General features: G+C 36.9%; 1 protein-coding gene across 1 annotated transcript in view; it reads left to right on the top strand.

Moving 5' to 3' along the window:
• The window catches only part of adgrl3.1 (adhesion G protein-coupled receptor L3.1), a 125,246-nt gene that overhangs the window by 31,549 nt on the left and 73,962 nt on the right, over nt 1-19,735 (top strand). The window contains exons 2-4 of the mRNA XM_079812256.1: nt 2,238-2,385; nt 4,180-4,393; nt 13,247-13,356. Of these exons, the coding sequence (XP_079668382.1) occupies nt 2,262-2,385; nt 4,180-4,393; nt 13,247-13,356 (448 nt within the window). The 5' untranslated portion in view covers nt 2,238-2,261. The remainder of the gene's footprint in view (nt 1-2,237; nt 2,386-4,179; nt 4,394-13,246; nt 13,357-19,735) is intronic.

Raw genomic sequence — 19,735 nt, 5'->3', positions numbered from 1 at the left:
ATAAATTAGATGCACCTGTTTGAGGTCGTTAGCTGTATAAAGACACCTGTCCACCCCATACAATCAGTAAGATTCCAACTACTAACATGGCCAAGACCAAAGAGCTGTCTAAAGACTCTAGAGACAAAATTGTACACCTCCACAAGGCTGGAAAGGGCTATGGGGAAATTGCCAAGCAGCTTGGTGAAAAAAGGTCCACTGTTGGAGCAATCATTAGAAAATGGAAGACGCTAAACATGACTGTCAATCTCCCTCGGACTGGGGCTCCATGCAAGATCTCACCTCGTGGGGTCTCAATGATCCTAAGAAAGGTGAGAAATCAGCCCAGAACTACACGGGAGGAGCTGGTCAATGACCTGAAAAAAGCTGGGACCACCGTTTCCAAGTTTACTGTTGAAATCATGCATGGCACGGAAGGTTCCCCTGCTTAAACCAGCACATGTCCAGGCCCGTCTTAAGTTTGCCAATGACCATTTGGATGATCCAGAGGAGTCGTGAGATGAAGTCATGTGGTCAGATGAGACCAAAATTTAGTCATAATTCCACTAAACGTGTTTGGAGGAAGAAGAATGATGAGTACCATCCCAAGAACACCATCCCTACTGTGAAGCATGGGGGTGGTAGCATAACTACAGGAAACGTTTGACCTTTGTAATTGCAAACAAAGGCTACTGTACCAAATATTAACATTGATTTTCTCAGGTGTTCAAATACTTATTTGCAGCTGTATCATACAAATAAATAGTTAAAAAATCATACATTGTGATTTGTGGATTTTTTTTTTTAGATTATGTCTCTCACAGTGGACATGCACCTACGATGACAATTTCAGACCCCTCGATGATTTCTAAGTGGGAGAACTTGCAAAATAGCAGGGTGTTCAAATACTTATTTTCCTCACTGTATACACAGGTTTTACATTTTCACCGGTAATGTACCGGTAATTTCCAACATATCTCAAATTATTTATTGTGTTTAATAGCCCTCTATGGTGGAAATGACATTTAAAAAAATAAAATAGACAATTAAATAATTTTATATTTTAAATAATATGGATAACAATAATACTATAAATAAGTAATATTAACTAAATTTTCACACAAATATTGAAATGGTCTTTATTTCCCTCTCTTTTTAGATCATCACTATTTTAGATCATGTAATCATTTAGATTTTGTAATAGATTGTATGGTTTAAGTTTCAAAGTCTATGGTAAAATAATAAAACTGGTACATATTTGGCATTTGAAAAGTAGATGAAATAAATGATGAAATTTCAAGAGACTAATTTCTAATAATGACAGTGTGACCATCATATAACAAAAACAATTCAATTACAACAATGTTTAAATAAAAATCAACTCTTGATGCATAAATAGTGCCCGAAGTGCCGAACACTCACACACATATTCTGTTTTTGATGGGTGATTAACTGTTTGCATGGTCAAACACACACAACAGTCAATAAACTCTATTAAATATTATGGATTTGTTTTTCAATGTCATCGACTTCATTACACGGACATGATTCAGAGACCATGATCCAGATATGAGGGATAATTTTATCTGGGTTCAGATGTATCATTTTCTCTGCTTTTGGAGCTGTAAGACATATTTTTTATTAATGAAAATATTATGCTAAACTAACCCTATACAATATTACTTAATTTCAGAATACTCTATGTTTAACTTCTCATGGTTAAAGACAACATGACAGCATTCACAACTCGTTATGATTTAACAATTGTCGCACAGAATATATTAGCCTACATAAACCTGTCACTGGCCAACAGTCCGCAATCTGTGTGAGGTAAAATTAGGTTCACACAAGCCGTGTTCTTACGTTTGTCTGTAATATTTTTTATGCAGATGGACATCTTTCATACCATGAGAGCCACATGTGAAGTTAAAAGTAGGTCACCCTTGAGGTTGCTCGAGATCTTTTCTTTTGTTGCTCTCTGCCTAGCAGTCTTTGAGCACGAGAACACGTTCTGAGCTGAATGTTCTCAGTTGGTTTGGAAATAAAAAAATGTATTACTGTTCGATAAAAGATGATGAGAATTAGAAAAATATGCAACGTTGCACAATAACACCAACAACATTTATTAAGAAAATAAACTGGGTCAATTTTGATTTCCTGTTATTTTTGAATTGTGACACTGTTTACAACAAAAGTGACCTTTAGCTGTAACATTAACATTCTCTTTACTTGCTCTGTGTGTGTCCTTCCTTCTTTAGGTGTGTGCGTCAGAGAGGAACTCCATGGCTCTAAGGTGTGCGAGACGCAACTTCAGCGAGTCAGTGCAGAGGTCATCAGGGTCATCGGTGGTCATGTGGTCCACACGCCTACTTTTCCTCTTTGCCCTCTTCACACCCGTCACGCTCGGTAAGACACACACACACACACACACACACACACACACACACACACACACACACACACACACACACACACGCACAAACACACACAAAAGCCAATTATTTCCTTGTTGTGTTATTTTCACAAGATGGATAAACGAGATGTCTTACTGCTTTTATTTGATTAGTTGGCCCCCCAACCTTGAAGTGCAGACTGTCAGATGAAAACGAGCCAAATGAGAGCGAAGCGCTCTGCTCTCAAATCTTCAGTGAAAATTCCACAAAGTTTGTGTGTCTTATTAAAAGTTTTGGAAACTATTAATTGAGACATTTCTTCTTGCAGCAATAAATGATTCATGAGCAATCACTGGATTTCACAACCGCTGCACATCCGTTATGATCAAAACATTCACACATACGCAAAAACACGCTCAAGCACATATGGGGAGAGAAATTTGAAACACACAAACAAAAACAACTCCAAAGCCTTTTAATAGATGGCTGCACTTTTCCAAACACCATGGTGAAATATGAAATATAGCTGGATTATTTTCCCGTGAACGAGCCATTTTATGGTCCGATCCATAACTATAAAAATTGTGTGTGAACCTGTTAAAAGTGCGTGAGATCGAGTGCAGATGTAAGAGGATCTGACAGATCAATAATCAGAGATGCAGACGTCTAGACGCTCAATGTGTGTGCACCACATGCCAGCGCGACCCCATGTGTGCGAGCCGGTCCCTCAAGGGGACCTTTGGCGTAACGTTTTGAGCTCAGAGGACACTGGGGAATTGGCCGTTGGGGGAACGTTTAAAAAACATCAGGGCAATGTTCGGCTCCCTCATCGATGTTCTCTGTATCTCTGTAACACACACGTTCATTCAGCCTCTCTCCTTTTTTCTCACTGTCATCGATTGCCTCTTTTCTCTGGCACTCACCTTCCACCAGTCTCAAGGGCGCTGAAACACAGTTCCACCCCGACAGCAGCCTTCCTGCCTGCACTCAATCCTGTTTAAACCAATAACCTACATTATACCATAAGCCGTTTCAGTTCTATACATCAGTCCTGCCCACACACTTATGCACTGTCATTTCTGCTGGCCTTTCCTTTCTCTTAGAATCAGAATGGTTACTGTGTTTGTTTGTGTGTGTGTGTTGTTAAATCTCAACGGAAACGATTGCGATGGTGACGGCTTAATGCTGGATCCTGATTGGACAATGATTTGCCGTCTCTGCTGTCAGTACGTATGCTAATCGGAGGCAACAGCAGAATATGAAATTATCTCATGCACACAGTCAAGTGTCATTCACATCCCCTTGCTTAATTTCATAAGAGCGAATGTGTGTGAGTGTGTCTGTATCTGTCTGTGTCTGTGTACGCATTAGAATGCAGTTTATTGTGTTGGCGTTTGTCTATGGCTATACGTCATGCGGGAAAGGAGTGTGTTGCTAGGGTAACAGGAAAGGGGTGGTGGTAAAGAATGTAATTTTTGATTTAAGTGTCTGTGTGTGTGTGTGTGTGTGTGTGTGTGTGTGTGTGTGTGTGTGTGTGTGTGTGTAATTTTACGGAGGTTAAGGTTATTACTGAGGACATGATAACTAGATAGATGTGACTTTTGGATACGGATATGAGATCTTTCTATTGTATAATGAAAGAATTGTTTTGCTCACAATAACTGCATTTCTTTTTCTACATGCCGTCTCCCTCTAACACACTCAAAAACTGGATTATTTTATGTTTGAGAGAGAGCGTACGTGAATGAAAAATGTGTTTAAATTTGTTTCATAGTTTGTTCAATGTAATATTTTTTTCTCTTTGCAGTTTTAAGTCGTGCTCCAGTGCAGATGGCTGTGGTACGTCGAGAGCTGTCGTGTGAGGGTTATCCTATTGAACTGCGCTGCCCGGGCACCGATGTCATTATGATCGAGAGCGCCAATTACGGGCGCACAGATGACAAGATCTGTGACTCGGACCCCGCTCAAATGGAGAACACTCGCTGCTATCTGCCTGATGCCTACAAGATTATGGGCCTCAGGTACAGAGATACATTCACATTCTTTGTACTCTATTGTTGTCTCACAGGTTGTATTAATGTGTGCGTCTTTTGTATAGTGTGTGTCAGTGTATGGCTACGTACACACTGCAGCTAAATTAGTCATTCCATGAAGGAGGACTGTTTGTGTCCACAACATTGGGTAAAACATAAATATCTGCTGCTGTAATAAATGTTTATTTTTAAATATTAAAAATGTGCATCTAACCAATATCCATTTTTTTATTAAAATGATATGTTTCTAGAAAAACATTAAAGGGATAGTGCACCCAAAAAGGAAAATTATGTGATCATTTAGTAACCCTCAAGTTGTTCCAAACCTGTATGAATTTCTTTCTTCTGCTGAACACAAAAGAAGATATTTTGAAGAATGTCTGTAACTAAACAGTTTACAGGCGCCATTGTCTTCCATAGTATTTTTTCCATACACTCTACTTCCATACTACTCTTGGTTCTCACCTGCACTCATTCAGCACCTGACACCAATCACTATAAGAGCACACACTTCACAAGGACTACGGACTACTCACGTTAATACTTACCCCCAACATTTCTCCAACGTTTATCTAGCAATCTTCTACCTGCTTCCTGGGTCTCCTATTCCCCAATGTTCCTCTTCTCTACCAGTAAACTGCTTCCTATACCTGTATACTCACCTTTTTTGACCGTCCCTGGAAGTGTGTGGTCTCCACTTTCACCATCCACAAACTCCAACGACACCTGAAACTTTTACGCACCTGCTTTTCCATTTACTGTTGACAACCTGTATTGTAATCATAGCAATCATATGGCTGTCTCCAAACCTGGTATTTCCTAACACAATGGACTGTTTGGTTAGCCAAATTCTTCAAAAGATGTTTTTCTGTGTTCAGCAGAAGAATGAAATTTATACAGGTTTGGAACAACTTGAGGGTGAGTAAATGATAATAAAATTTTCCTTTTTGGGTGAACTATCCCTTTAACACTAAAAGTTTGCTATGGTGAAGCGTGTATTGGTTTGCCCATTCACACTGGATCAATCACATTTATATAAACACATTAATTTAAATGATATCCGGATAAAATGGATGAATGAATCAGGATAATTGAACTGTGTCTGTGAATTTAGATCCCTCTCATCACACAGCTTATGTACTTTAAAATAATAGTGAGGTAATTAATATTGTTTATATTATTTAATATCATGAAGAGGATTTTTCAAAGGAGTAATATATATACGTTTTATTATTGTTAACTAAAACAAAAAATTGTAAATAAAAAAAAAATTAAAGCTAAATAGAAATATATAAAAAAGCAAAAACTAAATAAAATGCACATAAAAAAATACTCAAACTAAAATGACTGATGAAAATAAAAAATAAAAGCTAATTCAAAATATAATAGTAATTATTAAAATAATACTAAAATTATTTAAATAAAACTAAAATAACACTGGCCATAATTTGAATGGAACGCCAAGTCCAGGTATGGAATGACCGCCTCAGCCAATATGGCCTCCGCCTCAACATCATTTTCTGATGGCAATATCCTGGTCAATGGCAAGGGCCTGACGAAGTTTAGAGCCAAATGCTGGCTAGTCACCAAACGCACTGAAATGGGCGTCACACCAGTTATGGAGAAAATGCGGCAAAGTGGTATGGGCACGTCCTACAAGCGGTACCAGGCAGTGTTGCTGGCGCCACCTACCACTTCACTTCAATGCCCACGCATACGACCAAAGCAACGATGGCAGGATATGAAGATTGCCAAACTACACCCAAATGTTGCACTCAACCGTGCTAAATGGCATGCCATGATGCAAAGAGCGGACTCCGCACCAGCGTACAATATGCTAGGATGAAGAAGTAGATAACATTTCGAATTTGAAATATTCCACCTCATCACATATGATTGAAATATTCAAAAATACAGTATAATTTATTTATTTTTATCAGTAAAAATAAAGTATTGATTTAATTTAGCACAATGCCGCACATAAACACTAATTGTGACTGACATCATGTGACTGATAGTATGCTTAAAACATTAGCTGAAATTTACTTGAAAAATAACCCTTTTCAAAATGGCTGCAGCTGTGAATGACTGAGTGAAAACCGCATTCTTCAACCGAATTCATTGCCAAAACATTCAGGCGGTGACAATCGCAGTTTCATTAAATCTGAGTAGTATGTCTAAACAGCTAGTTGGTAATGCAGTGATGCCGCTATTGAGTTATCACTCTGTCTACTCTTGGAGTGAATCCTGCTTTCCAAATGCACATGGAATGATAATTTAGGGGATTTATTCCAGTATTTAAATGTGGTTGTCACTCCCAAAACTTTGCAGTGTGTATGTGGCCTGTGTGTTATGTTTCAGATGAGCACATTGTGGAGAGCTAAACTGTCAACACTTTGATTTGTGGGCATAATTAGCACATACGAGTGCAATAAAAAACAGGAAAAAGATATTGTGCTTCAAAAGCAGGTGTTCACCTTGCAGAACAATGCCAGTGTTTGTACAGTGTTTTTTTAACACCCCGAGGAATTAATCAGATATAGTCATTTGAGATTGTCCACATTACATAACACCCCAAACTTGAGCCCTGAACATACTAGCCACCCTGTTTCCATTTTTTTATGTTGTTTGGCAGGACAAATGAATTCTTTGCCTTCAAACCGAGCTACAGAAAAACAGAACCCACGCAGAACAAAACCCCATTAGCAACTGCGTCATCACAAGAAACATTATCATTTCAGTTCCGGGTAATGTCGAGAGCGCAGCCTGCTACGCGTCTGACCTTGACTTTGACTGGGCACAACAACCTAGCACCCCTTGGCACGGGAAGAAAGATGTAGGGAAATGGGCTACGGATGATAATAATCACAAACTATGAACGGATGTGTCATGCTGTGTAACACCATGCCTTGCCCTCATAAAACTTTCATAAAAATAGTGGCTTCTACTGTATGGTTTTAATTTTAAGCAGATTTGATTATTACAGTTTTTTTGTTCATTCAGATTTGCTCCCTGTATGTGTGTGTGTGTGTGTGTGTGTGTGTGTGTATGTAATCAGTGGAAACGTGTAAGGCAGAGAGCACCATATCCTGCCCTGAGGTTGCCTGTTATACCACCTGCCAGCTGCCACACACACACACACACACACACACACACACACACACACACACACACACACACTGCCTCAGGGTAGACCAGACTGTAAGATCCAATTAGTAAGGCCATAGACCATGCCCAGAGTCAATGTGGAGGAAATTACCATTTATGAGTTCTCTTTCATACACACACGCACATATACCTGTAACACATGCTCACATTCTTATGTGAGAGCCGATTTAGATGTTTGGATGCTGGCAGCCCGCTTTTATCAACACAAGAGATACATTTTTCAGTTTAACTCTGAGCTGCTAATGTGCAAGGCACACTTTGAATGTAGCAGTGTATAATTCCCATAGAGGAATTAGGAAACGTTCCATGAAACAGAAGACAAGAGAAAGATTTTGCCTTTTTTCTCTCTCCGTCTTGCTCCGTTGCTTTTTATAGAAGCTGTGGCTGGAATCACACATCATTTATCATTCTCCACCTCATCTCCCGCTCCCCCTTTCTCTCTGTCACTCGCTCTCTCTCATTTTGTCTGACCTTTACATCTCACTCAGTTTGGGCTAATGTATTCACAGAGTGTGTGTGTATGTGTGTGCTATGGCGGGCTAATGCTCTAATCAATGAGGGGAGGTAATTGGAAGGTGATTGTTTGGGAGCCCCTTATCCAAGATCTATTGGCAGACATAATATATTACACAAAGAGATTTCAACTAGCAGGTCTGATGCAATTCAGAAGAGAGAGAATAGAACTGATTTCACACGATGCATGCTAAACAGCTGTTCCAGAAATGAAAATGGCAAAAGAGCCTGTGATTGGTCAGGATATTTGATTTTCTCCGATCATTGATCATGTTACATTGCATGTGGAAATGACAATTTCGTCAAATCTCATATTTATCCCAACTACTGTAATGCAAAAAAAACAACAACAACAACAACAACAACAACAACAACAACAACAGTATATCATACATTTAAGTACTGACTAATATTAAAGGGTTATTTCACCCAAAAATTCTGTCATTAATTACTCCCCCTCATGTTCCAAACCCGTGAGACTTTCATTCATCTTCTAAGCACAAATGAAATTAAAGAGATCTGAGCTTTCTGTCTCTCCAGTGACAGCCTTCGCAACTACCACTTTCAAGCCACAGAGAGGTAGTAAAGACATCAATCAATCAATGAGATTTATATTACATTTTTATATTTAACTTTATTTTATATTAATATTAATATTATATTTAATAAAGTGGTAATTTTTTTTGCGCAAACAAAGCACTCCCGTCACTTCATACATTTGAGATTAAATCACTTTCAACAAAAAGATCTTAATTTCTGTTCAGAAGATGAACAAAAGTCTGTCGGGTTTGAAACAACTTGAGGGTGAGTAATTAATGACAGAATTTTCATTTTTGGGTGAACCGAAGCTTTAATTAACATGTACTTATAGGGTTTGTTGCATATAATTATTATAATTATAATTTATAATTATATTACAGTAAGCACATGGGCCCCACTTTATATTAGGTGGCCTTAAGTACTATGTACTTACATCAAAAAATAAGTACAATGTACTTACTGTGTTCAAATTGTATTGCAAAACACCGTTGCTGATATTGAGGTGGGATACGGGTAGAGTTAGGGACAGGTGTGGTGGTATGGGTAAGTTTAAGGGGAGGGTTCGGTGTAAGGGAAGTGTCAACTGTGTAATTACAAATGTAACTACAGAAATTAATTACAGACGTAATTACATTCAGGTATTTTTTAAAATGTACGTACAATGTAAAAACATGTATGTACACAATAAGTGCATTGTATCAAATTATTAATTAAAATGTTAGTACATAGTAGTAAAGGCCACCTAATATAAAGTGGGTCCAGTACATGTAGCATATGTAACAAAGACACTAAAGTAAACAGTTTATTGGTAACACTTTATTTTACAGTGTCTTTGTTACATATATTACATGTACTTACTATAGTAAGAACAGTAAATTATGCATAATTACATGCAACTAACCCTCAACCAAACCTTAATCCTACCCTAACCCTATAGTAAGTACAGGTAGTTAATCAATTTTACACAGTACTTAAAGGGTTAGTTCACCCTAAAATGAAAATTCTGTCATTAATTACTTACCCTCATGTCGTTCGACACCCGTAAGACCTTCGTTCATCTTCAGAACACAAATTAAGATATTTTTGTTGAAATCCGATGGCTCTGAAAGGCCTCCATTGGCAGCAATGACTTTCCTCTCTCAAGACCCATGAAAGGTACTAAAGACGTCGTTAAAAAGTCCATCTCACTACAGTGGTTCTACAATAATTTTATGAAGCGACGAGAATATTTTTTGTGCGAGAAAAAAAAACTTTATTTAACAAGTTCTTGTCTTCCGTCTAAGCCTCTGAAGTGAACTCACGAAGCACCATGGTGTACAGAAAACAAATGCATGGTAGATAGCTAGACAGCATGAGCAATACCTCATAAAAAAAGAAAAAAAGCCAAACGTTACTTACTCAACAGATAGTGTACGTCATATTCTCGCGCATGCGTCGTGGTGCTTAGTGAGTTCACGTCAGAGGCCCAGAAGTCAAGAACTTGTTGAATAAAGTCGTTATTTTGATTTTTTTTTTTTTTTGCGCACAAAAATTCTTCTCATCGCTTTTATGGGTCTTGAGAGATGAAAGTCATTGCTGCCAATGGAGGCCTTTCTGAGCCATCAGATTTCAACAAAAATATCTTAATTTGTGTTCCGAAGATGAACGGAGGTCTTACGGGTGTCGAACAACATGAGGGTAAGTAATTAATGACAGAATTTTCATCTTTGGGTGAACTAACCCTTTGAATATATAATTACACTGTAACAATGACAACTTAAAAGAAAGTGTAACCCTTTATTTTAAGGTGTCAGTGTAATTGTGTTACAGTGTAATTATGCATTTACATACTGAGTAATAATAATTAACTGTATGTACTTACTATAGGGTTAGGGTTGGGGTTTGGTTTAGGGTTAGTTGCATGTAATTATGCATAATTTATAGTAAATACCACAGTAACTACATGTAATGTGTAACAAGGACACTGTCAAATAAAGTGTTACCAAATAAACTGTTACTGCAGTTTGTGCTGAATTTGTACTTAATTTAATTTGTTTATTTTAATCATAGGCTCTAGCCTCTCATGAACCAAGAGAGGATAAGTGGTATGGAGAATGGATGGATGGATGATTATAATCAAATCATTCAGTCAATATTGGAGGTTTTTAATTACAGTATTACAGTAATACATTTTTTTTTTTCACATTACAGTAATAGATTTTGGGGATGAATATGCTTAATTGTCTTGACAATGCCACTAACTAACTAACTAACTAACTAACTAACTAACTAACTAACTAACTAACTAACTAACTAACTAACTAACTAACTAACTGACTAACTGACTAACTGTTTTATAATGTTGCATATAATAAATGCCTAATCTCATTTCTTATTTTCGTTTGATTTTGTGGTAAAGCGACCAGGACATTGTGGTAACCAATCAAATCAAAATTAGAGTTTAGTGTCTTTTACAGGTTGACCTTTTTTTTTGTTTTTTTTTTGTATAGATTTCAATATATATTCTTTTAGTAAATGCAGTATTGCAGTAATATGCATGTAGATCCCTTCTCTTCTCTGAATATGAACATAAAATAGTGAGTACTCATCTTACTGGATATGCATGCACTGAACATTTACCAATTCAAATTAAATGTGCAAATAATAAAACTAGCAAAAGCAAGTAACAAATTCAGTGCAAGTTTATTCCAATGCATTGGTGTGCAGCTCATGCTTATTCATTTATGGATTAGAGATTTCCTTTCCTAACCTTCTATTGATTGTGAGGGAAACGGGTTTGTGGTTTTGCCAAGCTGTGACATAAAGTAATAGCAACTGGCTGTTTCCAAAAGGGACGAACCATATGGTATGTTCCCAGCTTATTATTTGAAAATATCTAAACGCTGGAAAGAAAACTGCACTTGTCAAACCATTTCATGGGTTCTTTATGCCTATTTTATCTTACTGTTGTTGACATTTAACATTTTATTCAGTGATTTATTCAAAGTGGGGACAATGTGAAAATCTTTCTCAAAGCATATGGTAATGGCATTAATGATATATACAGTATATATTTGTTGCTGTGAGCATCATGCTACTTTTTGAGCTACAAGGACTCTTTAAAAAATACCCCTCCTTACAGGACTCATGTCATCAAAAGAGATGATGACTATACCTGACGTGACATCCTGTGTGTGTTTGTGAGCAAAATAGGAAATAATTTATTAACACACATAAGAAACCGTCAGATATCTCAGTCAGGTGATGGTTTTCAAGGCCAGTGTCTCTGTACATCTGGATGATGCTGATATATTCTTGTGACACATACTGCCCCAGTTCGGTCAGTCATCTCCTCACTGCAGCCTGTCTGATCGGACCATTCTCATACACGGAAACTGTCACTGATTACAAATCTTAAACACACAATACCCGGGACCAAATATAGGTGGGGAAATTGAATGGGTGTTTTGTGCATGCAAAACTTTACCTCTAATGAAAAAGACAAAAGAATCTCCTCTTCTCTCCTCTCCCCCTAAATTAGGTCATATCTGAGTGTAGCACAATGCCACACAAGAGCTGTCGCCTCGGAAACCAGAGATGCCCCACAGCACTCTGGGAGTATGACTGTCACACTCACTCAACACAGCAATTAGGGCCTACACACACACACACACACACACACACACACACACACACACACACACACACACACACACACACACACACACACACACACACACACACACACACACACACACACACACACACACACACACACACACACACACACACACACACACACACACACACAGTCAAACTGTAACACACACTTAACATACCTGCATCTATCCACAAATATAAAAAAATGCCAATCCTATATAATATTCCACTCTCTGACAGCTTGAAAAGTAAGAGGCAAAACACACTCCCACACAAACACACACCTGAGTCCGTCAGACTGCCGCTTGTCATATAATGATTGTGTGAAGCTAATCTTGGAAACTTAAAAAACTGAAGTACGTGTTTGTGTGTGTATGTGTGCATTTTAAGTGCCCCATGGGTTCGGACTGGAAGGTTTCCATGGTTACCCGTTGAGCGAGATAGAACTGAGCTTCAAGATTCTTGTGTGTGTTTGTACATGTGTCAGTTGTGTTGTGTGTGTGTGTCCATTTGTATGTCTATAGGGTGTAATAATCATGAAATATGACAGAGATGTCATGTGGTGGTCATCTGTATTTGTGTGCATGTGTTCCTGCCAAGCAGGATATGTCAAAACTGTCTTTTCCTCTGCCTTTTTTCCTCGTCTTTTTTTTCCCTGCCAGAATTCGTTCTGCTCTGTATTTTCAGCCCTACATGTACATACGACCTACATATGAATTACATTTAAACAACAGCATGTGTTCCTGGGCTTTCGGGGGAGCCCACATTTTGAGTCTTTCAGCTTCATTGAGATTGTTGAGTAAAAGTATCTCTTTTTCTTACATTTGATGAAAATGGTATTTTAGGGCTCATTAACTTTTATTGTACATATTGAACGAGTACATATGGTTCATATGCCTAATGTCTGATTGATATTGAATGAACTGAACAAATAGCCTTGCTTTATCTATCTGCATATATTGTTCTCTCTTTCTCTCTCAGGTGTAACAACCGAACTCAGTGTGCGGTCGTTGCTGGCCCTGATGTTTTTCCTGACCCGTGTCCTGGAACGTACAAATACCTTGAGGTTCAGTACGAGTGTGTGCCATACAGTAAGTTCTCACACACACATACAGATTAAAATTAAGCTTTTTACAACATCGCTATTGCTATTTCTCATACTTGGGGGTTTGAACAAATCTCTAAACTTTAAGCATTAAACTTTAGGGTATAACTCATTCCTTTGTGCTTCAGGCTATAGACATGAATTATATCTTAAATTGTGCGGCTTGTTAAAAAGATGTGTGCTATTACTTCTGAGAGATCCTTGTACGCTTCAGACTATTCGGAGAATATTCTGGGCTAAATTCAACTTGAGCTCAATCAACAGCATTTGTGGCATAGTGTTGATTATCACAAAAACTGGATGGTTTGTCCCTCGAGGTTACAGTGAGGCACCTACAAGCGAATGGGGCCAATTTTATGAGGTTATATTTTAATGAAAGCACCTGCATCAATTCTTCTTTTAAAATGTGTATTATTTGACCTTATCAAGTTTTAAACAAAGATTTAACCCAAGTTTTAAGTTACAAAATTGGATAAAACTTTACACAGAAACTGATTATTTTTCACACTGAAATCGTGTTAAATTGTGGCTATAAATTTGTAACAATGAGGTTTTTAACATATACAAATTTACCCCATTTACTTTCATTGTAAGTTTTTGTTTTCAAATTGTCAAAATACTTTTGGGTAATTAAAGTGCCCCTATTATGGTTTTTCAAATATTCCTTTTCATGCAGTGTGTAATATAGCTGTTTGTGAATGTAAACATTCTAGAAAGTTGTAAAGTCGAAAGTGCACGATAGATAAAGTTATTGTCTCCCAAAAGAAAGAATCGACTCTGAACCGCCTTAACAAGTTGTCTGTAATTCGAATCCTACTGCGTTATGATTCTACGTCACTAGAAAAGACATTTGCATAATGCCCGTCTATGTTGTACGTTGTCCGCCTGCGAACAACTTGACCCGCCCTTCAATGCGGGTTTTTACTGACGACTCCTTCTCAAATCTCGGAGTTCCATGCGGGATTCGCAAAACGCTTGCTCTTGAAAGATGGGTCAGTCCCCAGTTTATTTGGACCAACTTGCTCCTCAGAATCACAACCTGTAAGTATGAATAACTATTGAAGCATATATTTGTTAAGCAAGATTTGTTTTACGAACTTTAATGTTACATCAATCATTCACATTAGTGTTCGGCTAAGTCAATGACTGCGCTGTTATTGATCCAGTTCCCACATCCAGTTCCCACTATTTTTATGAACCTCCATCCCACATCCTTGTGATGGAGGTTCGGGTTGTAATAACTAGTTCTTCCAATGTTTCATCATCAGACTCGCGCCCGTATTGATATGGTAAAATCAACATCATTGTTACTGTCTTTATAGTGTGTACAATCTCTGAGGCCTCCTGAGCTGCTGTTCAGTTATGGTAATGGGCGTTTAGCTTCCGAGAAGCGATACAAGCGGTAGACCAATCACAACATACTGGGCCATCTGGCCAATCAGAGCAGAGTAGCTCGCAGAAGGGAGGGATTTAGAGAGACTGATTCATCCATCAAGTCGTTTGAGAATCTGAAAATGTGGTGATGTGCAATGCATATTATGAGAAAATGAAAGTGTTTTTTGACCTTTGATGCATGTAAACCTGTAAACCTACAAAATAAAATTAGGAACCTTTAAAATAGCATAATGGGGCACTTTAAAATTATGCCACAAATACTGTCTGCTAAACTCGAAATATTCCTATAAGATTTTTCATCTGGTAGGTGATAAAATGAAAAAAACCCGTAAACATATAATGAAATAGGGACTCAAGTCATGTCTAAGGACCAGGATATCATAAAGACCATACCTAGCAACCACATAACAAACCATTTAAAACCACTAAGAATACCTTGTCAACTACATAGCAACCACCGACAATATCCAGTTTTAAAAATCAAGTTATAATTACTACAAGCTTTTTTCATTTTAATTAATGCATCATTTGGCCCATTTATGAACCCTTTTACTAGTTCAGACTAGCGGCCTCAGGTTGTTCGAAGCAAATGTTCCGGGTTATAGTAAAGCACTAAATCGACAACATTTGTGGCATAATGTTGATTACCACAGAAAATTTCACTTTGTACCTCAGTCCTTTTTTCAAATCGCAATGAAGCACATGAAATGTGAAGATTGCATTTTTTAAATGAATTATTCAGTGAAATCCTGTTTATCTTTTGAGCTGTACATTTCTATAAATTGTCGTTTTGAGGTAGAAATACTTTTCTTAGTAGATGAAAAGCCTTAAAGATGTAATTCCAATGTGATTCCGGTAAACAGTGCCTTACAGATAGTTACGTCATGTCCCTTTCTGGTATTATTGCACATATAGTGTGATATTTATCAGGTTTACTGGCTTTACTGAGGTAAAGTCGTCATGACAAGCAAGTTGAAATATTGGATATAACTTTAGCCAGATGGCCAGTACACGATTCACATGCCAACACATATAATGTTTGAGTCGTGTGGCTGTACTTCATTCTTTTCTTTTCTGTATTTTAAGTGCCTTAGTTTTTGGTGTTCTTTTTTTTAAAAGAAACTGTGGTAATGGAAGTTAATGGATATTATCTCACAAATAATTTCTTTAGAACATTCAAGACGGGCATTTTTTGAAATTTCGCCCTCACAAGTACAAGTGCACTCACATGTCCTCATACAAAGAGCCTTAGTCCAAAATAATGGCTCCATTAGTTCAGGTTTTTATTCAGTGTGGCACTGTCAAATTTACATCTCAAGTTGATTAGAAACTTTTCTACTTTCCTAACAGCTTAGGATTGCAGTGATACATGGCACCTCAATCAGATCTGTCACCAAGTATGAACTTGTACCTGACAGAAAAATACATATGAATGAACTTCTGTCGCATTTGTCCGCTGTTGTCGGGCCTCGTCCCATGCCATGACTCACGGGAAAAGAGCCTGTCAATCATCTGAGGGCAGAGTGATGTGGTTTCAAGTTCTCACGGTTTCTGTGGGGTTGGTGTACCAATCTGGGGTGGCCATGGCAACGGTGACGATAAATCAGTATCGTATGACTGCGGCACTGGCAGCAGGAAAAGCCTGAATACACTCACACACTTTGTCTCACCTACACATTCACACACTGATTCACAAATGGGTGGAATAGCAGAGACATTGTGGAATTTCTTGCGCAGAGCTAAATGACACAAAGGACACACAGGCAGGATGCACACACGGTTCTTTTTGACCTTTTGACCATAAATCGTCCTGCGCAAAAGGGTCATGGAGTGTGTGTGAGTGTTCATAAGTGCATACATGTGTGTTTGTGACCATCTGGTCAAAAACTGCCTAAAACATTTTTTCACAAAGGCCCACTAATTAGTGGGGAGGTCCATCATCCGTACAGACACACAAACAGTCTCACATACACACACACACACATGCAGGTAATTTAATTACTTCAGTCTTAGAAACCCTTGGGAACATGTTCCAAATGTTTTCTTGAGGTTTTTCTGGCTTTCTCTTCTCCCCTGTGATGGAGGAGTTGGCAGAACTCCAGTCAACCTTTCTGCTTTGGCCTCAATATGGGACGTCTGTTTTACCTACACACTCAGAAAACTTCACCTCATATAGATACTCAGTACCTGCTCCTTAGATCTGTGTGATTAACTACTGTCTTTATGGAGGAAATAAAGTGGTTTTGAAATTATAGTCTAGGAATCTTGCGTCCCTGTAAATCATATTATTTACAGTACGTTAAAGGGATAGTTCACCCAAAAATGAAAATTCTGTCATCATTTACTCACCCACATATTATTCCAAACTCACAGGGATTTTTTCGTCTTTTTTTCAACGTAAAAGAAGATATTCTGAAAAAAGTTTCAACTGTTTTTTTTTACCATACAATGAATGTCAGTGGAGTCCAAAACAACATTGGACCCCGAAAACTTTCATTTTTTATGTACAGAAAAAAAAAGAAAAAGAAAAAAAGAGGCATTTTTCAAAATATATTTGAGTAAATGGTTAAATTTTGAGTGAACTATCCGTTTAAAGGCAAACTGAAATTTTTGTGTAATATTTTCGACAGGCCCAGTCACACCAAAAATAAGTTTATAACGATAACTATATTAGCGTCCATACCAAACACATAACATTCTGTTTCATAACATTCATCATCCAGGGAACGACACACAGTATTGAGTATCAATGGTTCATAAACTTTTGAACGGGTCATTTTAATAAATTCATCTATTTTTTTGTCTTTTGGACTATATGTAAACATTTTTTATGCAAAATATCTTATTCAGGACAGTACTAAATAAAAAATAACATGCATTTTGTATGATCTCTCTTATTTAGTTAAATTACTGTACTGTGTATATATATATATATATATATATATATATATATATATATATATATATATATATATATATATATATATATATATATATATATATATATATATATATATATATATATATATATATATATACACACACACACACACAGTATATTTACAGTTAATAAGTTGTTAAAGCCCAAAAAATCTTTACATATGAGCTAATTAAACAATACTAATTGTGTTAATTACAGTGACAATGAATGAATAACTCACTATTTGTATATAGCCTATTAATATATTTACAATGTAGAGACTACAGTATAAACTATGAATTAACTAGTTTGCAAATGATTTGTAAGTATTGTACTCTATACTTATAAAGTGTTACCAAACAATCAATATATTTCAGTTCTGTTTGATGTCGATTCAATTTTCTAAATGCATTTTATTGATGCCCTATTGTGTAAAAAAACAAACAAACAAACACATAATTCTTAAAAAAAAAATCTTTCTGTGAAACGACTTATCTCTAGTGAATTATGCTTGACTTCTCCAATCATTTAGTTCGCTTAAAACTGCCCTTTACTTACAATCAACTGCAAGCTCGGATTCATATCTGTCTCCATCCAATCAACAAATGGTGGTGATGACCTTGTTCCTGCTCTACAAAAAGATCTGTCGCTAATTCAGTGTCATTGCAACTTTGGTAATGATTTTGGTAAACATGCAGCAGGTGTCCCTGTTACATTATCCACATCAACCTGTTAGTTGGGATGGATAGGGTACTAGTGGAGGAAGTCATAACCTCCCAGTAGGACTAGGCGCATGCTGTCTGTTCAGGCTGTTCTTTATTCATTATCACTGACAGCAAATGACTATCTGTTATTGATCCTTTTACAATGTGACTGAAACTTGACTAGGTGTGTGTGTGGGAGACATAATTGCTTCTAAATCAGATCTCCTGGAACCTCATTCACACACTCACATAGTCTCTCTTTCTTGTGTGGCGGCTTATTTATTGAGTGATGCATTAACAGTTCATCCTCATGCATATTTCATAGAGAAGTACACACACAGACACATAAACAGACACATACACATACACTAAGGACATAAATTGTTGCAACTGTCTACATTGTATTTTTTTTCAAGGCAAGTCAAGCTCTTATTGCCATTGCATGAGTACAATGAGATGATGTTTGTCTTCCATTATTGTTTGCATAATGTTTAAATAAAGGAACTCAAATTTAATTAGAGAAATAACGATGAAAAGTAAAAAATATACAAGAATAAGAAGTGTATAAGGCTTAAAAGGAAAACTTTAACTAAATATAAATGTATGCAAAGATAGAAATATTCAAAAGTAAAACTAATAAGATTTGTATTTAAAACCGTCATCAAATTAGCTGCTTCTCGCTTTTAAGTCTATAATTTCCATATTACTTTTAAATATTACATATTTCTAAACCACTTTCCCCTTCTTCCATATGTCAGCCAATCAAATAGTCTTGTCTCTAACTCACAACATTGGTCAAGCCTATGGAGTTGTGCAAGTTTTTAATAAAACAAGGCAAAATTCAGTTTTAATTTGGAGTAAAAACCAAAAATTTGATCTTTTTTCCCATATCTTATATCAAATAAATAAATAAATAATGATACATTTTAAGTCTGTGTCTTTTATTCATCAGCCAAGAAGGCTAGCCAAGAAAGCTTCTCTGTATCTAAATCATAGCACTCAAAACCCATGAGAATTTTTTTGTGAAACCCTATTTCTTTCTCTCTCGTTTGTTTTATGCATTCATTTTTCTGGTTAATAGTCTAATATTATGTGAACACACTATATTTGTTTTCAAAAATGATGATCACTTTGTTAATAGAATTTCTAGAGTACAAATGATGCACATTTTACTACTTTCACAAGATTGTGTTAAGATACGTTGCACATTGCATGCATAATATGGAATTTAATTACTGTGAAGTATTTAATATTACATCATTAATCTGTTCTCTCTCTCTCTCTCTCTCTCTCTCTCTCTCTCTCTCTCTCTCTCTCTCTCTCTCTCTCTCTCTCTCTCTCTCTCT

The sequence above is a fragment of the Gobio gobio genome (assembly GCF_949357685.1).
Source record: "Gobio gobio genome assembly, chromosome: 3".
In the NCBI taxonomy this organism is placed as follows: Eukaryota; Metazoa; Chordata; class Actinopteri; order Cypriniformes; family Gobionidae; genus Gobio; species Gobio gobio.
Note: the sequence above shows the minus strand (reverse complement) of the source record. Positions and strands in the feature narration are given on the sequence as shown.